The following is a 26443-nucleotide window of genomic DNA, read 5'->3' as shown; positions in this document are numbered from 1 at the left end:
TCTGGTTCCAAAATCCTCGGGGGGTTGGAGACCGGTTCTGGATGTAAGCGCCCTGAATTTCTTCGTGATCAAGACGAAGTTCAAGATGGAAACTACCTCTTCGGTTCTTGCAGCTCTTCGTCCAGGGGACTGGATGGTCTCCCTGGACCTGCAGGACGCTTACTTCCACATTCCCATTCATCCCTCGTCAAGAAAATTCCTGAGGTTCGTGATTAGGGAAAAGTTTTTCAGTTCAGGTCCCTGTGCTTTGGTCTTTCGACGGCCCCACAAGTGTTCACGGGCATCTTAAGGAATGTGGCACGCTGGCTTGGCTTCACTTAGAGGGAGTGAGGATATCAATGTATCTCGACGATTGGCTGATCCAAGCTCAATCAAAGGAAAGTTGTCTGGAGTACTTGTCGATCACCCTAAATCTGACACAGTCCCTTGGACTATTAGTAAATCTACAGAAATCCCAGGTTGTTCCTCAGCAGCAGCATTGTTTACCTGGGGATTCTGATGGATTCTCGGGATTTTCTAGCCTTTCCATCCCAGGAGAGAATAGATCGCTGCATAGAAAAGGTGACAGTCTTTCTAAGGAGAGAACATTGTTCGGCGAGGGAGTGGATGAGTCTGCTGGGGACCATTTCCTCGCTGGAACAGTTCATCTCCTTGGGAAAACTTCATCTGAGACCTCTTCAGTTCTACCTAAAGGAGAGATGGGACCAGAAGTCTCAGGACTTAGCAACTTTGTTCCTAATTTCGGACAAGGTAAAAAGAGGATCTCAACTGGTGGTTAGACCCTCGAAAATTAAACAAAGGACTGTCTCTTCAGTTACCGAGCCCTACCCTAGTGTTGTTCTCAGACGCCTCGGAGTCGGGATGGGGGGCAACACTAGGGTCGAGAGAAGTGTCAGGCACCTGGGAAGGAGACCAGGTGAACTGGCACATCAACAAGAAAGAGCTGACAGCAGTACATTTGGCTCTCATCAAGTTCGAAGTTCCTAGTCTCAGGACAAGTAGTCCAAGTGAACTCAGACAACACTACTGCCCTGGCTTATATAAGAAAACAGGGAGGAACACACTCCTTCTCCCTTTACGAAACGGCAAAAACGTTGCTGTTATGGGCTCAGGAGAGGAAGATCAGACTCCTCACCAGATTTGTACAGGGAGAAAGGAATGTGAGGGCCAACCTTCTCAGCAGGAAGGATCAGGTCCTTCCCACAGAGTGGACTCTCCATTCAGAAGTCTGCTGAAAGCTGTGGAACCTGTGGGGAAGGCCGAATATCGACCTATTTGCAACCCACTGGAATGCAAGACTGAAAACTACTGCTCTCCGATATCGGACCGAGAGCAGTTGCAACAGACAGTCTTCTCCTAGAATGGACAGGATTAGACGGGTATGCTTTTCCCCCATTCAAGATCCTGGGAGAAGTGGTAAGGAAGTTTGCGCTGTCGGAAGGCGCGAGACTGACCCTGGTAGCTCCGTTTTGGCCAGCTCAAGATTGGTTCACAGAGGTACTGGAATGGATAGTAGATTTTCCCAGATCGCTCCACACAGGAACGATCTTCTCAAACAGCCCCACTTCAACAGATTCCACAAGAATCTCCCCGCTCTCAGTCTAACTGCCTTCAGACTATCGAAGGTCTGGTCAGAGCGAAGGGTTTTCGCACAAAGCTGCGAAGGCTATTGCAAGAGCCAGGAGATCCTCAACCCTTCGCGTCTACCAGTCGAAGTGGGAGGTCTTTAGAAGATGGTGCAGGACCAATAAGATATCCTCTTCCAGTACCTCTGTGACAAACATTGCCGATTTCCTTATCTTCCTGAGGAACAATGCAACCTCGCTGTATCCACAATTAAAGGATACAGGAGTATGTTATCATCAGTTTTCAGACACAGAGATCTGAATATCTCTGAAAACAAAGACCTTCATGATCTTATAAGGTCTTTTGAAACGTCAAAATTCATGACTTGAAACCTCCCAGTTGGAATCTAGACATAGTCTTGAAATTCTTAATGTCTAAGAAATTCGAACCTCCTCATCAAGCTTCCTTCAAAGATCTCACCAGGAAGTCACTTTTCCTCTTTGCCCTCGCCTCAGCTAAGAGAATAAGTGAATTACAAGCCTTAGACGGTAAAGTTGGTTTTAAGGAAGGTTCGGCTATATGCTCCTTTAAACCATTCTTCCTAGCGAAGAATGAGAATCCTTCTAAACCGTGGCCAAGAACCTTTGAATTAAAAGGTCTTTCTTCAGTGACGAGACATGAGTTGGAGAGGACTCTATGCCCTGTCAGGAGCCTTAAATTCTACTTAGAAAAGAAGAAATTACTGGGAGGATCGGTCGAAAGTCTTTGGTGCTCTGTCAGGGATCCTTCACGAGCGATCTCAAAGAATGCGCTTTCCTTTTTTATTAAGGACGTCATCAGGAAGCGCATATCTTGTGAGGATGAGCACTTTAAGCTCCTTAGAGTGAAAGCTCATGAAGTGAGAGCCATTGCTACATCCTTGGCTTTTCACAAGACGTTGTCTCTCCAGTCTATTATAGAGGCAACTTATTGGAGGTGTAATTCAACGTTCGCATCTCATTACTTACGAGATATTAGAGTAACGTATGATAAGTGCTTCTCTCTAGGAGCATACGTATCTGCGGATTCGGTGCTGGGACAGGGAGCTGAATCCAATCCTATTTAGTTTAGTTAATTCAGTTGTTTTTAAGGCTTGGTGGTGTGTGTTTTTATGGTTGGTTGAAAGAGGGTGGTGGAGTTATGCTTCCCTTTCAATTCTTATCACTAACAAGGTTAGGATTGGTCAGGTGGTCGGGATTGGTTGTCATGTTCCTTGTATTTTTTATGGACACCTAGCTCTGTCATATAAGAGGGATAGCCCCCATTGATACGATTCAGGTGTAGGCTCGGTCATGTAAGTGGGTCAGCCCCTTTGACACGATCCGCTATAGGCTCTCGGCCATGTTAGTGGGTCATCCCCATTGGCACGATCCAGAAGGGCTGTCAGTCACAGGTCACATCCTCGCTGAAGCTCCTGAGGCAAGCAGACTCATAGACAGTATCCATGAAGTCTTCTGCCCAAGTCAGGTAAGAACCATGGTTTTTGTTTATCCTACAACATATGTTGTTTCCCGTTTTTTAGTTATTTTCTGTCTCTTGCCCTCCTCCAAGGGTGCCATTCAGCTAAGTATATATCTGACGGGTAAGTTGCATGTACAAAAATGATATTTTTATGATAAAATAAAGTTTTGTACATACTTACCCGGCAGATATATACGACATGGCCCGCCCAGCCTCCCCTCAGGAGACAGGTGGAAGAGAGAATCTGATTAGAAAACGGGAATGGTTCCTATTCCCGCCACCCAGCGGCGGGTATGGTAGATCACCTGACCTACCTGTGCGTGTGCCGCGAGTTTTGAAATTCTGTCGGGAACGTCGGAGACTATAGCTAAGTATATATCTGCCGGGTAAGTATGTACAAAACTTTATTTTATCATAAAAATATCATTTTATTGTAAAAATGATTTGCAGATACCTTGCTATTGACGAAACCGATCGCATGGTTGAACAGGGTCACTTTGAGGAGCTGAGAAAACTTCTGGAGGTCATCAACACCGATGAAAATGCCAAAGCCAAGCGTCAGAATTTTGTGTTTTCAGCAACCCTTACTCTGGTGCACAAAGCTCCAAGACGTGTGAATATGAAAAAAAAGGTTGGTTTTTTTTATATGTAAAACTTGCTCTTAGCTAAAATACAGAAATGTTTGACCACATATACCATTTTAGCCTTCTGTATTTCACTCACATTGGTGGACATACGTACATCTCATAAATTTCTGCTTCATTGTACTGGTGCTCCTGAGTGGCCAGCTGTCTGTCTGCTGAGAACATTTGGATGCACTGCCAATTTTAAGATGCTGCCTGACAAAAAATCTGGGCTTTCAGCAAGCCCATTTCTATGATTTTATGAGTTGATTCTCGTACCCAAAAAATTGAAGTTTTTAAAATGAATTGTTCTACAGTTTTTCGTTTTTACTCATCAACATATTCAATTATTTGTGGGATTTCATTTTTCACCCCTTGTAGTTTTGTAACATTGTTCATGTTTTGACTTCGTCTTCGTCATGTCATTCAAGACAGTAATTCATTCAGTTATCTGTCACTTTTGTCTTAGCAAATATATGTACTAATCCAAATAACTTGTTGTCTTGTCTTCTGGTGAGACAAGAAGAGTCAAGTTTTATCTAAATGTAGATTACTTCAGCATTTAATTCTTTGTTATTTACTATTTAATTTTTCCACATTTCCTGCCTGGTCTTTGTCTGTAAATAGCAAGAGAATTTCTTTGCTGTTGAAACTCATTTGTCCTCATTTGGAAGATAATTCATGGGAATTTAGGTATTGGCAGGACAGTACAAGCAAGAAATACTAGTACGCTCATCTTCAATGTTTTATCATTCACTGAATTTTTCCAGGAGTATTATAGCTCTTCATTATTTTTATTTTCAGACACCTATGACTTCAGAAATAAAAGTGAAGCAACTTGCAAAAATGATAGGTTTGAAGGCCAAGCCCAAGATAGTCGACGTCACCCGGAAATTTGGAACTGCAGAAAGTCTGACGGAGTCAAGGATTAACTGTGATAAAGTAAGCGTAAATCCTTGTAACTTGAAGACTCACAAAATAGTGCAGCATCAGTTTGTTGTTCATTTTGTTTGAAAATTGTTAGGCTGAAGTTCTGTAGTGCTAGTGCTTGAGGGTTTATCTTATTTTATTTATGAGGTTGCAATAGTCATCTAATAATGATAGACACTTGAGCAAATAAAAATCTTGAGCTGAAATAATTCTTGGGTTTCTAATTACAGGCCAGGTTTTTGTAGAAATTGTTAGAGCTCTTGTTTACTGATGGAGGGGTAGCTCAACCAGAGCAAGTATAGCTCCATTAACTCATATTAATGTGACAGTGATATTAGTATGTATTGGCCTAGGTTTTGAATATTTGCATTATTTCTTTTTTATCTACCAGGGCAGTTACTGGTATAGTACCATCCAAGTCAAGTTTCACATATTCCATGCCATGTAGGGGGTTAGTGCCATCAGTACATCTCATGCGGAGCACTGTAGGCATTACTGAAGGTTTTTTACAGTACCCCTTTTGATTCCTAACTGCACACACTTTTTTTAAGCCTTTATTGTACCTCCATTCTGCTTTCTTATTTCACTATCTAAAGAACTGAATGGCAGAAAGTGCCCCAGTGCTTAGCTTTATACCAAAGGTTCATAAATCAGTTGCCTATTGCACAAAGTTAGGATTAAGAAAATCTTCTTAAAACTGGAACAAGTTTTTAAATACTCAAGAATAGGGAACTGTGACCTGGTGGTCTGTTTCAACTACAGTATTGCAATTTACTTGAAAATTATATATAGTTTTAACAATCTTTAATACTGATACTACATTGAATGTAATTTTTGCCACTTTTTAGGATGAGAAAGACTACTACCTGTATTACATATTGAAGCAGTACCCAGGTAGGACTCTCATATTTTGCAATAGCATCGACTGTGTGCGAAGGTTGCAAAGTTTGTTTACTCTCCTTCAGTGTCATCCCATGGTGAGTACCAATTTTTTCTTTGGTCAGTCTTGATGAATATGAGATGTGTATTTTTTGTTTGTGATAAACACACCGAGACAGGCATGTGTGCTTGACAATCTGAGTCTTGCAGAAAATGCATTCGTTTATGGAAACAGAGGAAGACAGATCTTTCTAAAAGAAATATTCTAACAGTATAGAGGAATGCTAGGAATTCCACATTCCATTTCAAAGTCCAACTTTGTCCAATCCGTCATACAGTGTAGCCTAGTCCCAGTGAGCTAGCAGTTGACTGCACAAACTTCTGCCAAAGCGATAAGAGCTCCCATATGATATTCCAGAAATTTGAGGGGGACATTACAATCTATTATCAAGACTTATCTAACCTTATATAGAGGGAAATTCTGATAGACTATGGATGATGATAATGTTCATTTGTACTTGTCAGCATAGGAATTCATGACTTGTACTTTTGTCAGCATAGGAATTCATGACTTGTACTTTTGTCAGCATAGGAATTCATGACTTGTACTGTATTTTAAGCCAAGAGGCAACCTTTAATCTGAATTACTTTTCAGAGTCTCCATGCATCAATGCACCAGAAACAGAGATTGAAGAGTCTTGAGAAATTTTCATCCAGTTCCGTGGCATTGCTCTTGGCCACAGATGTTGCAGCTAGAGGTCTTGACATACCCAACATTCAGCATGTGATTCATTATCAGACTCCACGAACAGCAGAGGTAAGTTGCAAGAAAAACGTTACTGAAAATATGTAACTTCTTATGTGAGGATATTAGTGAATGCAATGGAATATAAAATTTAGGCCAAGGCCAGGTGCTGGGACCTATGAGGTCATTCAGCACTGGGGAAGTTGAGAGTAGAAAGGTTTTCAAGTTTCAACAGGAGGAAACCCTTGCAGTTGCACTGTGCAACGATGGTTAGGAGAGGGTGGAAAGTAAGGTGGAAGAAAGAGAACATGAATGGAATTACAGTAAAAGGTATGAAAGGTGTTGCAGTTAGTGGCCTATATTGCACTATGTTTTGTGCACTGATGACACCCCAACCCACAGGGATATTACGTGATAGTTACATCAGTGGAAAGTTCTCTCAAGTTTAGATTCCTAAAACCTTGCAGTTGTGAGAGATAACATACTGTATGTTTTGAAGTGTGCTAAGTGAAATGTTTGATTATCTGCATGTATTATCCTGGTTCTAAGCTCAGGTATGCATAAATCTGTAGTTTTGTTTCCATGAGTAAATTCTTTGTCCAAAAAAGGTGATTACCTTATCCCTTTCATTTTACTGTAACCTGCTACTTCTAATTATATATTTTCAAGTACCATCCTACTTACGATGAAGCTTGGTTCCGACCAACGGGTTGTAAGTTAAAATGGATGTAAGTCGAACTTTAGAAAGTGGCTGACATACTGGGTAGGACATGATATAAACCTTTGTTTTGTAAAGTACCTACATAGTACTGTAATGTGTAATCATTATTTCAATATTTTTACCATAATGTACTTCTAATATATATTTGAATAATTTATGTTATGTACAGGTAGGCATAGAGTTACAATGGGGTTAGGTTCTTGCATGCATGTCAGAAGTCAATTTTAACGTAAATCAGTTTGCAATTCAGTCTACAGAACAATTAATACAGCAGGATGCTGTTGATAGGGCAGGGTAACTCATACTGATGCTGCCCGAGTGATGAGAGAGCTCTCCCAAGATGGCACGTTACCGAGTAAGTCGGTGTTCAGCTGTCATACTGGTTGTACTCTTATGCATCAGCCCACCCAGCACCACTGCAGAAGTACGGTTATAAGTATGAATGGTTGTATGTTGAACAGGTTTTAAGTCGGATGGTACTTGTATATATGTAGTGTGTGTATTTGCAATCCCTGAAAATTGGGATTTATTGAAGCACTTAAAGGAAATTAATTTGCAAGAAATAATGGTATTTTTGTTGTTAATCCATGGTATACTTATTTTAATATTTTGTGTTTCTGTCTTGTATTTTTAAGCTGCCTTTGCAGAGGTCTAAATAAATTTTTTGTTGACAATATTGATTAGGCCAGGAATCATCCATATTGAGGGTAGCTTGAGTTCAGGTATACTGTAACGGGTAAAACACAAGGTAATTTTTCATTCACTGTACGTATAGTGATTGGGTAGAAGAGTTTTTGTTTACATGAACAGCACTGTAGCCATATTCAATCCATTTTCCTTGCCCACAGACTTACATTCATCGCAGTGGACGAACAGCAAGAGCTGAACAGGAAGGGCTAAGTGTTCTTTTTATTGATTCATCAGAAATTAAAAAGTATCGTCAGTTATGTTTAACTCTGAATCGCTCAACTGATCTCCCACCGTTCCCAGTTGATGTTAGTGTCATGGACCAGGTTAAGACACGTGTAGATTTTGCTCGTAAACTGGAACTCCTGGAACATTCTAATCGTAAAGAAAAAGCTCAAGATAACTGGTTGAAGAAAGCAGCACGGGAAGCAGAGATCTTGTTAGATGAGTAAGTAAATGCTGTGTAGTATTTTTATTGCTGTCCACAAATAAGCTGCAGAACATTTAAGTTTATCCAACTTGTAATGTTTTTTTTTTTTTTACTTGAAATACAACACTGTGCTTTGCCTTTTGTCAAGACCATTTCAAAATTTTTTTGCAAGACTATCATTTTTCTTAGTACAGTATAGTGTTGATTTGCTCATAATAATTCATGTGTGAGATTTTCCCTTGGGTGACGTCAAACTCATGAGCTATTTCCATTCTCATCTTGCTCATTCTCTGCCTACATTCGGATATGTGTTATATGTCCTTTTTCCTTGATCTCTCCTGTCGCTCTGTGAAGAATCATGCTGCATATCTGGCTGATTGCTTTACTCTCTTCTTCATTACATACCAAAATGATATCACTGTAGTCTTTCTTGGCAGTGCTAATGTATTGATTACAGTTTTAACAGTTATTTCTTGTAGTGCTGAATCACTTTTTCTGTTTTATGATCTTAGATCCACACAGCCAAGTGGAATTGTGAAGCACCGAAATGTATCGATTGTGGTCAGAACTAGTTTGTTCTTGCATATAGAACTCAAAGTATTGCAAGAGAAAATGACCAAGTAAAAATAGAACTGAAAGTTAGGGGTTTACAGTTTTTCACTTAGTAAATTTTGAAGGAGTTGCAATATAAGATCTAATATAGCCTTTAATATTTTAACATAGTGATCTGGTTAAACTATTTATTGACAATAATAGCACTATATAAAAATAATCGTAATACAGCACAGTAACCAATCAAGTTTTACCATTCCAGTGATGACGACGACGAAGACGAAGTTGCGGACCGAGCGATGAAGGCTGCTAAGGAAAAACGTGAAACTAAGGTCATGAAAGCCAAGTTGAGGAGTATGCTTTCTAGACCACTGGTAGGGTCAACCTTCTCTGGCAAGTATCCCACCCAAACTGGCGCTCTAGTCACACCCTTCCATAAGGAACAAAGAGAAGGGGGAGGATCTAAGCCAAATGGAAATGATGCCCTTTCCGTGATGAAAAAGGAGGCAGTAGAATTCTCCAAATTAGTGAAGACAGTCAAGCCAAGACCCCCTAAGAAGAAGAAAGTCAATAGCCGGATGTTTAAAGGTTATGAAAAGAGGAGGAAAAAATTAATCAAGGAAAAGGAGTGGAAAGAGAAGGAAGGAAGAGGAAAAGATTGATGAAGCCCTTGTTAAGGTAAAAAAAAAAAAAAATACAGTAAATGAAAAAGTACCATTTCTGTTTTAATATCAGTATAATGAATTTAAAGATTTCAGTCATGAATGTTTTATAGGACATGTCACACAAGATGTGCTCAAGGCTGCAAAATATACATGGACTACAAGATTTTTGACGCTCAGCACACAATGCAAGAGCAAAGAAAGTAGTTGAGAACACTGTTGTGATAGGTGGGCAAGTCTTATAAGAGGTAGCAATGCACACTGGATAACAAAATTGGAGTTATGAGCAATAAGAGAAGCTTCAACATGAAGGAAATGGAGAGAGAGAATTATAATACTGATTTATTTGAATCCAATGGCATAGGTAATGAAGATAAGGATTTTGAAAAGATGTGACCATAGAATGGTAAGATTAAGTAGGGTGGATATCATATCACAAGTGAGGTATTGGCCGAGAGATGTGGTGTTGAGAGGCTGTATAAACACTGATTGTCTCAAAACACAAACAGGGAGATGGTTTGGACATATGATGAGAATGGATGAGGACCAATCATAAACAGAACTGAATATAGAATTTAGGCCAAAGGCCAGGCGCTGGGACCTATGAGGTCATTCAGCACTGAAATGGAAACTGACAGTAAAAGGTTTGAAAGGTGCAACAGAAGGAAAACCTTGCAGTTGCACAATGAATCAATTGTTAGGAGAGGGTGGAATAAGTAAGATGGAAGCAAAAGAATATGAAGTTGCAGCTAGGGGCCAAAGACACACTGCAGATGATAAAAACAAAATGGAGTCTTTTTTTTTTTTACAATAAGAAACAAGGTTTTCATACACCCCAGTAACACTGACCTGCTTAAGCTTAAAGCATACTCCCACTACTGGCAGTACCCTGCTCCCTGCTCCTTGCATCTATTTCACTCTGATGTGCCCAAAAGGGCTTGATCCAAAATATGGATGGGAGGAGAGCAATGTAAAATCCCTGAAAAACTTTTTTTTTTTTTATTATAAAAACCTTGCTCATTCATGACACCGTTAACCTTAAGATGACTGAATAAAAAATTTAGGTGGGAGAACAAAGATATGTAACGATGGTATAAGAGTGGTCAAGCCCTTAGTGAACAATTTTTTTTTATTTTTCCAATTGGCAGCAGGTCACAACAGAGTCAAAAAGGTCACTTTAGGTCCACAGCTTGGGTTTGTATGGCGCTGCTCTAGACAGTGCTGGAGGTTTGGCCCTGAACTGCATTGCTTTTTTGCTTACCATAAACACTCTTGACCCCTACATGCTGTACACAAAGAATGGCGATCATATTTAAGTTTAACTAGTTTGGCGGAGCACAAATTCCATGCGCAAACTCTGGATCCCGAGAAGCTTGAATCCGACATAGCTACGAATTCCCAGAGCTAGGCTAGCTAGATAAATAAACAGGCAATTGAGTACTTCACCAAGGAGAGATGCCACAACTAGGTGCAAGCAGACAAAGGAACCCAAACAGTTTGAGGCAGACGGACGCGCGAGATGCGTTCCCAATACGCCCGAGAATGAAACTGACCTGGGTTTATGGGTATGTCTCCTGCCATGCTACCCCCACCGGCATCCGGTGGGGTTGGGTCTCCCGCCAATTGTATCAGCGTGCCAAACAAAGTTTGAAAATTTATATCTCGGACGTGTCGATTTTAAAGAGATAAAAGCTTTTACAGTGTTTTGGTAAGTCATTATAATGAAATTACAAATATCTGAGAGACCACACACTAGCATACATTCATTTAGTACATGTAGATAAATTCAAGACATTTAACCATACAGAAAAAATTATTACAATTCCTTAGCTTTCCACTTTATCTGTAAAGACTTCACCAACTCCAGCATGTTTATGACAGTTGAGAAAAAAAACACCTCGTCAGAAGTACTAAAAATATGACAGTGGTTACAAAACGACAGAGATTTAGCTAAAAATGTATTCCTTTTATAAATTCAGACTACAGTATTGTACTGTGCTTAAAAACTGACAAAAATTAAATAAGGCCAAAGTTAGCGCTAACAGCTGTCTAAACACACCTCAAAGCCATTGAAAATTTATAGTTCCTTAGAAAAATAAACTAAGAGCTTAAACAGTCTTATCAACAACGAGGGGCCAACAAATACAATCTCTATCTGAATAGAAAATTTTGAAAGGATCTTCAAATGAACACACACAGAAGTCAGATCACACCACGAAATGTAGTTAGTGTATATATGGTCATCAATTTGCAATGCTATTAGAATGCCATACAAGCACTTAAATGTTTGGCACGGCATAAGCTTTTACAATGTATATAGGAGTAGTGGAAAAGATGTCAATGAGAAAGCCTTTACATTATATACATAACATTATTTGCTGAAATGCACAAAGACTGTCTGATTCTAACTGGTATTTCTAATGCATTACAAATATCATTCCATCAAAGCACGTAACAGAGTACAGCATCTGTTATTTTGGATATCAACTGACAAAAAAAATGAGAGATCAAACACTTCAGTTCAGAAGAGAAATAATGCTGTCTTTGCCTTGGCATATGGATTATTCAAGTCACAGTTTAACCACAGAATTTTGAGTCCGAAATAATTTACAACATTCATGCTAATGTTTACTTCGTCAGAGTAATAACCCAAAAAGAGGTGGATTAAATTTTAAAGTCAAATCATAAAAAATACAGTAGAATATTGACAGAATTCTATCACACAGTTTATGAACTGGGTACAGAAAGCTGCGAACACTTCAATGTGACCATTAATGCACAGGTACAAATCATATCATATTACTTCATCTTGATGAAGTTTATACTAATTCCATATCACTCATGGCACAAATACACAAATATTATACACAGTTAATAAGTACAGCTTACACTGCATTTGTCAAGGTAAGCTCATAGGGGCTGTTGTATCTCTGAACTATTGAATTAGTTTACAAGTCATTTACAGTGGTTTATGTCCACCATGAATATAATTTTTTATTGGTAAGAATACTCGCAACATATTTTTACAGTTACCACAAAAATGACCTCACTCTCTGATCTTTTCTATCCTGTGCAAGTCTACTTGAATTCTCACCTGGCCTAGACCCTTATCTCTGCCCATTCTCAGAATACAATAAAAGCAACAGACTTTCCTGGCTGCAAAATCCAATAAATTATTTATGTTGTGTAATGACACAGTAAATTGCAAACTGCTAAAAACTATATTCATCACCCATGCTAAAGTTATTTTAAAAATGACAGCTGATAACCTGCCGGATATTACATACAAATTACACTCCAAAACCCAAACCTATCAACTTGACAGTAATATCATTTGCACAACATAAACAATAATAGAGAACAAGCTTTCATTTTGTCTACATTCAATTTTTCTTCAATTTTCTCTCCCTATAAAATAGACCCCTGAAAATGCTTCTACATTACACATACAAAAGGGAAAATTAAAAAACTGAAAGCTAGTCGAGGCCACTATTTAATTCCTATCATGAGTCAGCTGACATCTTGGGCAATAATTAATAAAAATGCAACAATAACAGCCTACACAAATACCATTGATCTATCATGAACTCAGATCTTGAAAGCATACCTGGATAAGGAACTGATAATCTAGTTAGTTTTAATGCTTCAATGGAGCACTCCACATATTTCCCTGTAGGCCCGACCCCCTCCATTCTTCCAAATTCAACTTCATTCTCAGGGTTTTGGATCTTTAGGTTATTTCAAAACTGTCTTGGAGAAAATGCAGTTCAAGGGCTAAATCTGATTCCAAAAAACTGGACAATTCTTTTTATGTAACACGTTCTCTTCATCCACTTTATTAAGACTTTTCTTGGCATTATTCATTCAGTTCTAAAATTCTGAGTGCTTCAACTTTTATCTCCACCTTAAAAATGACTAAATTGCAAGCAGTTCATCTGATCATCATTCCCATACTTGCCTCATCTCTAAATTATCATTTCACCACTGCAATGTGGCCCTGTCTCTTTTTACAGTTACTATTCCTGCAATTGTTCCAATGACCTTCAAGAGAGAATCCCTTGTTCTTTATGGCTAAACGAAACATTCCGTTACCTGTTACAAACTTGCACTTACTAAAAAGCCAATCCAGTTACAATTAATGGAAATGCAAAACATTTTTAAGATGCAGGTCCTGCTTGTATTAAAATAAATTCAAGTGACAACTTCCAGTATCATAGAATGTGTCTAAAAAAAGGATAAATAAATAAAGATGGCCACATCTTCCTACACTCATTTATGAAAATCAACACTCCTTGGATTGTGTGGTTTGGTAACAATATTCACCACAATACTTTCCGTGTGTGCATGTTTTGTATCTCTTCCCGATTCCATTTTCCAAGATTTTCATAACCATTCATCCTTCCAGTCTCTCCAACATTTCCCAGTAAAACACTTCTCACTATCCATATACGTACCACTCAAGTGCTTAATCTTTCTTTAATCCCTCTGAGACTTAAGTACAGTTTTTGCAACTCAAGAAGTACAGTGTACTGTATAACTTTACAAAGGTACTTGAAAAATTCTCCTCACTTTAAGGCGGTGACTTACAATTATAAGGTACCACAACTCCACCGACTATAAAATCTAAAGGTTTTCAAGTTAAGTCTTTACATAAAAATGTACTATTGTTTATCAACAGCATTAAGACACCTCGATAATCTATGAAAATACTCAGCCTAAGTTAGAAGAGCTTTCCCTAAAATTGTCCAAAGCCAAGTAAGACAGCAACACAGCATATCATTCCAAGATATGACATCACAAGCCAAATGTACCACTAAATTAGTAAATGGCGTACAAATATATTAATAAATTAGTAGATATAAAGTTATATAATGTATAATACAATATGTATCTCATTACAACCCACGATACTGAACGACGAACAGAGTGGAAATCAAAATACAAAGGAATTATCCCTAATAAATACAGTATAACTAAAGGTATTTAACATATGTATTGTATTCAATCATCAACGCAAAGCTAAACCCTACGACAACACTTCCCTCTCCCTTCCTTCAACTCCTCAGAGCTTCCAAGCGACTTCTCATTTCCTCCATGTCTTCCTCCGGCTCTGCTTCGTCTGGCTCCAAGGCTGCTGCTCCCTCTGGCTCAGCTGGTAGTGCATCAGTCACCATGGCAGGAGCCTGGCCCATCTGGCCAGCTGTGACTTCCCAAAGAATCTGCGAGAGAGTGAGGCATTAAAAACTATTGATCAACAGTGACATAAAATAGAAATACTGTATCATTGTAGTCATGTTTCACAACAGCTTTTTCCTTGATGAAATTGGATATAAAATGAGTTCTATCCACCCTCATCTTCCCACATCTTCCCAGTACACTTTCTGCCTATGCTCCGGTGAGTTTCAGGTTTTCCAGACCCGTAGGGAGTTGTACCGTCACTGCACCGCACTCGGTGCACTGTAGGCATTACTTAAGGTTTTGTGCTGCAACCCCTTTCCGTCACTGCACCGCACTCGGTGCACTGTAGGCATTACTTAAGGTTTTGTGCTGCAACCCCTTTCATTCCTTTTACTGTTCACCTGTTCATATTCGCTTACTTCTATCTTACTTTCCACCCTCTCCTATGAACTGTTTCATAGTGCAACTGTAAGGTTTTCTTCCTGTTACACTGTTTCTTCACTTTCAGTGCTAAATGAACTCATAGGTCCCAATGCCTGGTCTTTGGCCTAAATTTTAAATTCAATTCCATTCCATTAATCCCTTTCCCATTATTTCTTTGTCCTTACTATGGTTAGTCATCATTCTTTTTCATATACAATGTTTTTCTAACTAACTGTTCATTATCCTTTCTTATCACAAGCCCAGACTACAGTATCTCAATCTACTGTATTTCCCAATTTATCGCCATATCCCTCAAACACTTACTCATTTGTAATATAATCTTCCCATCACACTCTGGACAGAATGTTAGTATTCTATGGTCATACCTTTTCCAAATCTGCTACATTTTCTTTGTCAATGCTCATCCTTCTGCTGTGCAGAATTGTACATGCATGACAAACACACAAGTCTTACGCTGTCTCTAGTTTAGTTACAGGGTACTTTTAGTCGGCAACAGTCGTTCTCCTTTCATTTTATCCAGGCTGCAGCTACAGTAAAACCCCCGTATTCGTGGGGGATGCATACCACACGCCCCTGCTAAAATCTGCAAATACTTAAAACCCCTCTACAAACACTTAGAACTGCCTATTTTGACAGTTCAAACACAGAAAAAAAACACTCGAAAAATGCTTATACCTGAGTATTTTACTAGTTTTATCACAAAAAGTGCATTTAGTCATGAAAATGATATGAAAACACAGTAATTAGTGAATATTTCTCAGTGAAAAATACCACGAATGGGCAAATTTTCCGCAATTAATATGTATATACATTCCACAGAGAAATCCACGAATAGGAAAGTCCGCGAATCGTGAGACCTCTAATATGGGGGTTTACTGTACTCATTATTTTTGTTATTGTCCTATCAATCCCTGGTTCAGAGTCCAGTGTGTCCCTAAGGTAAAAGAAATACTCTTAACTCTTCTAAGGCTTACCTTAGAGAGTTCACTTATCTCTCTCTTCCCCATTTGCTGTTATACACTTTGGGCATGACATATCTCTTATTCCATGCATTTTTTATACTCCTGAGCCTCTCTGGTGTTCACCATTTGTTATATTTGGCAAATGGGGCCAAGATAATCCTCACATGGCCATTTTCTTGACTATTTTTCCTTTGCTTCCTTCACAGCTACTGAAAGTGTGTTTTGATTTGCAACTCTCTGAATCAATTATTGGATTCATGCATCTTGTCCAAAACAATGAAAGGTGAAAATTAAAGCAGGAAAGCTTTGAAAAGTTGGAGAGCTAGGTGGCACGAGACCAGAATGAATGGATACAAGCAAACTGGGGAGGAAGATGTCGCTGAGGGCCCAGAGGGATGCTGGGAAGAGTCTGCATTAATATCCCCAGTGAGTCTCTCAAGGAACTGTAAGTGGTAACCTCACATGACAACAACAGGAACGAATGAAAATGTTTACTTTAAAATCCACGTTTCAGCTTACCTTGTCCACTTCCTGCTGTGCCTCTTCTTCCAGTTCCTCTGGCTCCAGACTTTCCATCGTGTCTTCCAGCATTTCCTCAATGATCCCAGCCTTCATCATTTCTCGGCTCATGTCCATCATGGTTTTGCTTATCTCTGGGAGTTTCACCAATTCCTGCATTGCCTTCATCACTTCTGTTGACTGTTGTAGGGAACCGGCAACTCTTAAGGTTGCTGAAAACGAACAACAAAATTTAGGTCACACAATTCATTTCAACTAGTCTTTGAGTGCAGGGTTCTTTCATCATAATTCATATAAAATTGCACCTAGAACATTGGATTCACCAATTTTTGCACTCATATGGGAATGAAGTTAAATCACTGTGAAAAATAAATTGATTACTATGTTGCAAAAAAAAATCTATTTGACTGATGATGAGTCATGCAACGAAGGAAACTTCTTTTCAAGCAACATCACCCGTTTTACCACAATAACGTAACTGACAGAGAATACAATTCATTTTAATTATTTATAAAATAGAGAGAACTGTGGGTTTCATTCGCCCCTTCACCAATTCTTCCCTTCATTTCCCAGAGGGTTAAGCCTAATCCCTCTCTCACTGTTCAAATGACTGCCTGAGGGCCTTAATTCTAGGTGTGGCCTTCAAGGATGCCTTCCTCACCGGCTCCAGACAACAGGCAAGGGAGGAGCCAGAAAAGAGAAAGTTGGCACCATGCCCTTCGGGGATGGTGACCTCTCCACGAGGCCTGACTGAATGCCCATGTGTTCACTATAGATTGACCTTTACGCCACCTACCTGGATGCCAAGGCGTAATTCCCGAGGTTATAAATAGACCATGCAACAACAGTCAAGAGAGAGACTAGCTCAGAACTCCACCATGGACAGATGTCCTTACCTTTGCCTGTCCCTTGTACCCTCCACCTGTTTGACCCCGAGGTTCAGACCAATATACTTTTGTCATGGCATTTTTAATTTCCTCCTCCAGCGTTGGCACCCCTATTGGACGAGGACATCATCATCTTGACGAAGGTAATGTACCAGAATGAGGTTTTTTAGTCAGTCACGATCCTGTTACTTCTCTGTCTAATTTATTTTCTATTTCCATTGTGCGATCACCTTCAGTAATTTAGTGTTGAACTGAGTTATTTGGCACCATCTGTGCATTCCCTCAGTTCCATCTGAGAGACTTATTATTCTTGCAAGTATATAACCGTCTTGCATATCTTGTAGATCGGCCCTGGCTGTGGAACCACTCTCGGCTCAATCCCATGTGCAGTGGCCTTATGTCACCCCTTAATCTACACTTCTGCGATGTTCCTGTTATGAAGACATCATTGGCGTAGAATATTTCTCCTGTGTAGGATTCATTCGTTTAGCAGGCCCTTACTATTATCTGCCCAGTAATGCATCATTCTTGATCTGTGTTTATTATGTAAAAAATATGATTAATTAAGAGAACCCTTGAGTTTTGCATAATCTTCCCTCACATGAAGAAGGCCCTAAGCCACAGTATTTCCCTTGATTTATTTGTCTACGGAGTTGCCTTAATCAGTCTATTTAGTCAGATTTCTTAATAAAATACAGTAGATTTCTTGATAATGTAAAGAACTCCCTGCGACTGTCCATTGCAGCCCAGAATCAAGTAAGTATCTAAGGCAAATACGTAGCAGTCACAACACTGCTCAGATAAGAGACAAAGTAACAGCCCTTTAGCCCTCTGATGGCCTGATGGACTAGCAGTGGGATATAAACCTTGTAGAATGATGTATTCTTTCAAGAATAAGTATCTCTCAGCTAACTATTCACACTGAGTTTCAATGTGTATGTCAAAAGTAAAATAAGAAGCTTTCCAATTGTATTAAAACACTTCTTTACATCAAATACAGTTGTGGCAATTAATTTCTAATACTATACTATGTATTGCATAGTTAGAAATCTACCTTAACAAGACTAAGGAACAAATCAAAATATTTTCGATATGTGACAAGGGTAGAAGATCAATTAATTGGCGAAGTATAGTACTGTATTTGATAAGGAAGCAGAATAATGCTGACTAGGAGGTAAATCCAAATTATGGATAAATTGTATACATGAGGATTTGGACCAGTAGGGAATTCAGATAGAAAATGCACTTAGATAAAGATGAAATGAAGTGGAATATAAAATTTAGGCCAAAGGCCAAATACTGGAACCTATGAAATCACTCAGTGCTGAAAGGGAAATTGATAGTAAAAGGTTTTAAAGGTGTAACAGGAGGAAGACCTCACAGTTGCACTATGAAACAATTGTTGGGAGAGAGGGTGGGTGGAAAGATGGAAGAAAGAAAATATTAATGGAGGTACAGTACAAGGAATAAAAGAGGTTGCAGCTAGGGATCTAAGGGACGCTGCAAAGAACCTTAAGTAATGCCTACAATGCACCATGCGAGGTTCACTGACAGCACTACCCCCCTAAGGAGTAAGATAAGAGAATGAAAAGATCTCTTCAGAAACCTGAATCGACTACTGGGAAAACCTAAAGTAAAAAGATGATGATTATTATTATTATTAAAAAGTTTAACCAGACCACTGAGCTGACTATCAGCTCTCATAAGGCTGGCCCGAAGGATTAGGATGAAATGACAGATATAGGGTACAAGCCCAGCACTGGGACCAAATAGGTCATTCGATATGGTGATGAATGAATGAAAATGAAATTAAAACATACTCCAGCTCTTCTAACATTGTCTTACCTAGTTGTGCCTTCATTTGGCACTGAACGGAGTTCAGGTGGGCTTTGCTGGTGTATATGCGAGCAATGGCTTTCCGCGACTGAACCAGTTCTTTGGCGAGCATACGACAGACCTCTTTGTCATTCTTTTTGGCAGCTTCTTTTAGGGAGCGTTTCACTTTCTCTTCTTCACGCTGAATGCCTAGTTTTCGTGCAAATAGAAATAAGAGAATAAATTCATCTGTCTTTAAGAAAGATGGTTAGCTGGAAAAAATATACAGGCAGTTCCCAGTTATCGGCGGGGTTCTGTTTCTGAGGGTGTGATGATAACCGAAAATTGGCGATTTTTTTCGGGGGTTATCAGCGCCAAAAAGCGTCAATTTTCAGTTATCGGCGCCTCTGTTAGGTATGTATCGGCGCCGATAAGCAGAAATCGGCGATTTTCGGCACCAAAAACTGCCGATTTTCGTCGCTAGACAAGCCCCATAAAACCGGATCGCTGTTAACCGAGCCCGCTGTTAACCGAGCCCGCTGTTAACTGGGGACTGCCTGTAATAGGGCATTTGAAACTAATTTTTATTTATTCTTGTTTTTTTTTGTAAAAACAATACAGTACAATGCCCTCTTATAATTCAATACTTTGTAGCATATGCCTGAGCCTGCTTCAAAGCAAATTACAGTACTGCATTCCATTCTGAATTCAAGTTTCATTATATTTTATTGCATACTTAAGGATACTTTACATTGGGACAAAGTACCTGCTCCTAACTATTATTATTGCTTTATTGGGCCTTTTTGCTCTTGAAAAATCTTGGTAGCTTAGATATATCAATCTAGTGCCAAGGTCTTATTGGTTGACAGATTCCAGCTCACAAAAGAGCAGTCAGTCATAGCCTGCGTGTCTCTTATGGCTTTGAAAGACAAAATCTCAATGGTGACGGTAGCAGTAAGAAACGTGAACTATTTTACATCATTTTTCTGTTTAAAGCTGAGATATGAAACATTACTATAAAATCAAGAATGTTTTTGTGATATACAGTATTGCAGTATGAAAAGAATTAAGGTACAGACACCATCCTACTTACGAACATTCAACTTGCAAACATTCAGAGAGACAAACAGAAAGGATCACCAACTAAAACCGCATTCAGAGCACTCCCCTTTGCCATCAGTAAGTTCAAATTTTGTTTAGCACTTCTATTCCGTACATGCAGCGGTGTATGTACAATATACCCTGCTTTAGGATGAAAAAACATACAGTGCTTTATTGAACTTATATCAAACTGTACTGAAATAGGCATGAAGAATTCAGTAACCAACTTACAAACAATTCAACATACAAATGGCTGTCCAGAATGTAACTCGTTTTCAAGTCGGGTGGTGTCTGTATACAGTACCACTATGTAAATGTAACTCAGTCAAAAGTGTGAGTTTACAGAGATGATTACAAGGCCAAAACTTTTTTCACTAACTTGTGGGCAAGAGCCTGGGACATTTTGAAATACAGTACTGTATTTATCTGTTTGTTTAGTGGGTTTTAGATTACTGTACTGCATAATGAAAGAAAGGTATCCATACATAAAATGCACATTTACTCATTTTTTCTAGTGAAATTTACCTAGAATTTGTCATTCTCAAATCACCTATTTGCTTTCAAAGAATCTGATTTCTAGTGTTATGTCATTTTGTATACAGACACCACCCTACTTACAAACGAGTTACGTTCCGGATGGCTGTTTGTATGTTGAATTGTTTGTAAGTTGGTTACTTACTGTCCTCTTCATACCTATTTAAGTACAGTACGATATAAAATCAATACAGTACTGTATGTTTTTTCATTCTAAAACCCAATACACTGTACATACATTACTGCATGTACAGAACAGGCATGCAAAACAAAATTTGGACTTATGGGTGGCAAAGGGGAGCACTCTGAAACAATTTTAATTTGTGATCCTGTTTGTTTGTATCCAAATGTTTGTAAGCTGAATGTTCTCAAGTTATTCAAGGTGTCTTGTTTTTATCTCATTACGATACTAAATTTGACATCGGGGTATACATGTATGTGTTAAGAGACTGTTGAACCATCCTTGGCATTGAAAACCTAACATATACAGTAAACAAAGCATTCCTCAGTGTTGGTTTGCGTTACCTCTGATTTGACGATCCAATCCGTAGCCTTCCTTCCTTATTTTGCTGCACCATTCATTGACCTGATTCAGAGAAACAACAGACTATATTAACAAAAGGAAACTATGACAAAAATAATTACAACTTTCAATCAATTTGATGAAACCTCAGTAAAATGTCTGCACTCATTCAGCATTTAACCAGATGGTCTTTCCTTCAGTAAGAAAAACGAAGGAATGTAAAGTTATAAAATTTGGATAGCTAGATAGATGAAAAGTGATGGGAACAGCTAAGAAGGCAGGTGCAGCTCAAGGTCTGCTGCAAACAAAAACAAATCTTTAGAGCTACCCTGTAAAAGAAAAACTGTTACAAAAATGTTAATGATGATATTGAATAACTGATCTCATACAAGTTTGCGAGAATAATTTTGAACTGAGGTAAACTGTGACTAGATAATGTGTATATCTGGGAAAAATATTACTAATTTGAAAGGAATTTATATTTTTCTTTGTGCACACCAAGTGTACAGGATATTCTTGCATTTTTGATGTTCAATGAGTTCAAGCCTCTGTATTTAAATTATGCTCTTAAACCCACTGTGTACAGCGTTTACTGGGAACAGGTTTACCAATGAGCAATGCTGGTGGAGATACATGACAACAGTGATCTAACACACATTCCTAATCAATGGTGGCTTTTGGAAGGTAAAATAAGTTTGCCAAACTCAGCATTCTCATTGCAAGGTTCACATTTTGAGAATCCCATCATTAAACTTCTAGTTTTCCCATTTTTCAAAAATTCACTTGGATGAAAATTTTTTCTCAAGATTCAAATTGCTATCTGCACTAACATTACGTTCAAGATAACAATATAATTTTTAAAGAAGTGGCAGAACTTTTCACATTTTTTCTCATTTGTTGCCAAATTCACAAAACTAAGATGAGTAAAACATAAGTAATTCAGAAGCAGTTGATTAGACGTTAAGGTTAAATATCCTTTAACACGGCAGGAAAGATGGACATTGTCTGTGCTGCACAACCATTAGGGGCTACTACTGTCCACATTACTCTGTCAGAATGCAATCAAAGAGCTGGGGAGGAGTAAATTCTCTAAGAGGTTTATATTTATGATGCATATTAATTTTTCATGATTCTAAGTCCATATAATTTACAAACCTAATATTTATACACAGGCCAAGTTCTTACTTGGGTGGGGACAACGCTGCAGATCTGCAGCAATCATGTACAAGATCTTAAGGTGTCTCCTTGTTCTCTGACCTCCTGAAGTATTCACTTCAAAAGGCATTAATAAAAGATGTCACCAACTGCGAGAGCTCATTTACACAGGTTCCTAAAGTGTGTTTGGCAAGAGATATGGTAACTAAAGGCCCAACTGCATCAAGCATTATTCACACAAACAAGACAGAGTTTTGGACAGCATTAAAGGCAAAAAAGCTACCAAGTTATGGGAGAGTAAAAGGAAAAGACGCAAGCTAAATCATGGCAGGGACACCGCTAATTAAATAATTGCTTCCCCCTCCTCCTGTGCACTTACATGCATGAAGATTACTATGATGCCTATCGACAGACTTTATTCTTTAGGCATTTCCCCAGGACCTTTCTAGGGCATAGATGAAACAAGCTCAAATAGGGCTGAAAACGGATGAAATACCATCATCACATGAATCTTGTCATTGTACTGATCCTTTGCTCTACGACAGTTACGGGGATATATACTAATTAAGTTACTGGAATGTGTGACTGACAAGTGCTCCATACACCTTGCTGTCACCACTGGAAAGAACAAGGGCAAGAAGAGGTGTCCAGCACTGAATTAAGATCCTTATAAAACACCTCAATCCTCAATTAACCTGATCTCTAACATAACTGTCATCAACATGAAGTCTACTTTGACTGGGTAGATAAAAGGAAGCAACAAAATTTACTGGTCTAACATACCCTGGGTTAAATGGAAGTTAAAGCAATGTTACACTTACCCTGTCTGTTAGGAGTTAGCTACATGAGGTATGACTATTTGTCAATCCAAGTAAATCATGGTAAGCAAAACTAATAATGCTATCCATAACTTATGCTGTCCTAAAGACACTTGAAAACTTATACCTCAGAAAGATCGCTGATATTTGACCGCACTGGTGCCCAAATGTGTAGAGTATGTACAGAAACTCAGCCTATTTCCTAAATCCCCTAACAATCTTGCTTACCAATATCATTACTCAGCACTTGAAGAAATTTATCCAGTTCTTCAAGTTCTCTATTGATACTGAGTGTATCTATTGGTAGCAAAGTCACAAATTTTAATAATAATTTGTATTTTTCCCAGATATACAAACCATAACAATCAAGAGCTATCTGTAAAAAATTCATTTGATCAGGATGTATGAAAAGTATACAGTATATAGTAAACGCTCAATTCGTCTTATTAATTGTTTTTCTTGCGCATTACAGCCATTGCATCCTGCCATCCTGTCCTGAATGATGCCCTAACGAGGAGGGCGAAACTAGTCGACATTTAACAAGAACTACCTCCTAAACATCACTAAACCACAGGATATGAATATTGGTCAATTGCTTGCAACCATTCCAGCGCAAGAAAAACAATTAATAAGACGAATTGAGCGTTTACTATATAAAATAAATGCTGTTGAAACTGCCATTTTGTTTAACAAAACCTGTATAATAGAAGGTCTTTTTCCTAATATTATTATTATTATTATTATTATTATTATTATTATTATTATTATTAAGGTATTATAAGCTGCAACCCTAGTTGATAATGCAAGCTTAAATTGGGAAGGCAGCCCCATGAGAAAAAAAAAATTAGTAAAGAATCAACTATGTAAGAAAAATGTCAAAGATGAACATATAAGATGGAACACTTAAAACTAGGAAAAAAAACTTGAGTGAGTCTGTTCAATAAAATTATACTGTACTGGATAATAGGATTAAAAATAACATATCTATGGATGGATAAAGGGTATTCAGGGCGTCTCCTGGTCAAGAATGAATCGATATCTAGTAGCCCATGAACTGGCAATGTCACACTTCCTGCATATGGTTAAGGGGTTTCATCATCAATTGCAATTTACGTAGTGCTGGAACTGATGTTAAATTGGAAATGTGTGCCAGTCAGTAAAATTTTATAAGTTGCCAATAAGACTCCAGTCATTTTTCTTTTTCATGCAAAAATGGCTAGGAAATGCTAGGGCACTAAAAGAACTTAAAAATACCAACCTAACATAACCTAGGGGTGTTTACAGGTTACAATTTTGCCGTATTGGCTATGGAAGGGGGGGGGGCAGTATTGTCTTGCCTTATACCCTAGGTCGTATTTGATTAATTTTTATATCATTCGCGCAAACTGCTTATGGGGTTAAAAATAACGAGAACGCAGAGCTCTTTTCAAAAATGTAGGTTACAATTTCATATCATGTACTGGCAACTTATAAAAAAAATACCACGTAGTCTAGACTAGCCTTAAGAAAAAAGTGTAGATAAAAATGATTAAACTCTTCCCAAAAACCAGGAATTATGTACTAGACCAAAGAGTGTAAGCAAACTTAGCCTAGTGCCATTCCACTGCAGAATATCCATCTTAAATAAGTTATTCTGGTATTGATAAGTAATAGAGAAATGGCAGTTTCTTATAGTATTTTGGTTACCTATTTACAATTTAACGTTATTTTTTGGGGGTCGGCTGTAACTAACCTGTAATCAACCCCTGAATTCCATCCAATAAGGGGTTTCCTAACGCGATCTTCACAAGACAGAGCATGGCTACGTCTGTTTCAAACGGTTCATATCCCGTCCAGCAAGTGCAGTACCTTGGAAACTAGTTTTTTCAACACTTTTAGGGGTTCTGACACTGGCGGTGCATTTGTTTGTTGTCGGCCAAATGGAATGTCACTTCGCTGTGTTTAGTACTGGCCCGGGGGCGGGGGGAGAGTTACCCATACGTTAACAAGTTATTGCACTTGCCAGACGGGATATGAATCGTTCGAAACAGACGTACCGGTCTTCTGTCTCGTGAAGATCGTGTATGGAAACCCCGGATTCCCATTTGGGTCCCCCTTACCGTAGGGTAGAGTTCAAAGTTAAACTGTAAGTTAATTACGGCCGACGGCCAAAAATTAACGTTAAATTGTTAATAAGCATCCAAAATACTATAAGAAACTGCCGTTTCTCGCTAATTACCCGCCGTGTACCTATAACTTAGTTCTACCGTTATTCTTAAAGCATATGTTGGTCTGATCCCCCTACCTAACCTAACATAGGGCTAGGCTAGGGTAATCTAGTCTACACTAGCCAACAAAAACAATCCTCCTTGCCTTACCTATAATGGAAGGCCCATCCCCAAACGAAAAAATGACAAAACGACTATAATTCAATTAAAAATAAACTAATTAACCTAACCTTCGGCCAAACAGTCCCGACCAAGTGAGGACCAGCCTACCTCAAGCTGAGAGTTAGCGGAAGCCCTTGGTGGCCAAAGAACGCCCTAAAATTGATTAAAAGCACTTCGAAGATGCCATACCTGGTCCTTGGGGCTTTTGGAGGGCGACTTGGAGAATAATCCCATGATGACAACTGTTACGACGCTGACTTATTAACGTTGGGTGTGAATTACTTTTCCGTCGCCTTATTCTTATGAGTCAACTCGCCTGTCCGTTTGCGCGGAGTTCAAGATAACTAAATATTAATGTGCATTTTCCATTAATTATGCTAATAACTTTCATAAAATACCTTGAAGTGATATTAATCTTTTTTTAAATAACACACAACACATATAATGTTCAATACGCGACCAAGTGAAATATAATTTTGCAGTTGACGGTGATACAGTGAACGGATTCGGACATGGCAATAATGGATGTCAACAAACAGGATATTTGCAGCTTACAAATTTATTCACATAAAAAATGGTATAGAAATACGCAGTCCCAAGATATATCATATTCAGATAAAATAAATTTACGTGTGATTTTTTTTTAATTTAGTGAGTATACCAGAACTGAATTGTGCAACAGACAGTGAATGAATTAATTAGATTAACTGAATAAATAGAGGTAGTGGCACCTGTAATAAATTAGATCTGATCATTTGTCAGTGAAGATGCCGTTTATTGTTGGTCTAATTTTCATTTGCAAAAGAGAATTGGTACTTAGGCAATTTCTATAACAATAAAGAT

At 38.5% G+C, this 26443-nt stretch overlaps 2 protein-coding genes across 2 annotated transcripts in view; one reads left to right on the top strand and one right to left on the bottom strand.

The window, feature by feature from the left end:
• Window positions 1-9347, top strand: part of LOC136829879 (ATP-dependent RNA helicase DDX24-like) — a 28912-nt gene extending 19565 nt beyond the window's left edge. Inside the window, exons 6-11 of the mRNA XM_067088947.1 lie at window positions 3517-3697; window positions 4494-4631; window positions 5468-5596; window positions 6154-6315; window positions 7813-8099; window positions 8896-9347. Of these exons, the coding sequence (XP_066945048.1) occupies window positions 3517-3697; window positions 4494-4631; window positions 5468-5596; window positions 6154-6315; window positions 7813-8099; window positions 8896-9295 (1297 nt within the window). The 3' untranslated portion in view covers window positions 9296-9347. The remainder of the gene's footprint in view (window positions 1-3516; window positions 3698-4493; window positions 4632-5467; window positions 5597-6153; window positions 6316-7812; window positions 8100-8895) is intronic.
• Window positions 9348-11240: 1893 nt separating this feature from the next.
• On the bottom strand, window positions 11241-26133 carry Vps24 (vacuolar protein sorting 24). Its single transcript, XM_067088949.1, has 5 exons — window positions 25790-26133; window positions 21261-21321; window positions 19131-19310; window positions 16399-16610; window positions 11241-14514 (listed from the first exon to the last, which is right to left on the bottom strand). Exons 1-5 carry the CDS (start codon window positions 25832-25834, stop codon window positions 14350-14352), a joined length of 663 nt encoding a protein of 220 aa, XP_066945050.1. The 5' UTR covers window positions 25835-26133; the 3' UTR covers window positions 11241-14349.
• Between the last annotated feature and the right edge of the window lie 310 nt (window positions 26134-26443).

Source organism: Macrobrachium rosenbergii, chromosome 45 (genome assembly GCF_040412425.1).
Source record: "Macrobrachium rosenbergii isolate ZJJX-2024 chromosome 45, ASM4041242v1, whole genome shotgun sequence".
In the NCBI taxonomy this organism is placed as follows: domain Eukaryota; kingdom Metazoa; phylum Arthropoda; class Malacostraca; order Decapoda; family Palaemonidae; genus Macrobrachium; species Macrobrachium rosenbergii.
Note: the sequence above shows the minus strand (reverse complement) of the source record. Positions and strands in the feature narration are given on the sequence as shown.

What these genes read in the sequence shown, in the direction of transcription:
- Vps24 (XM_067088949.1), bottom strand. Translation starts at nt 25,834, where the DNA reads ATGGGATTATTCTCCAAGTCGCCCTCCAAAAGCCCCAAGGACCAG. An exon ending in CCAAAAGCCCCAAGGACCAG is followed by an intron (nt 21,322 to 25,789) that starts GTATGGCATCTT and finishes TCTCTGAATCAG; the next exon opens with GTCAATGAATGGTGCAGCAA. An exon ending in CCAAATGAAGGCACAACTAG is followed by an intron (nt 16,611 to 19,130) that starts GTAAGACAATGT and finishes GTTCGTTTTCAG; the next exon opens with CAACCTTAAGAGTTGCCGGT.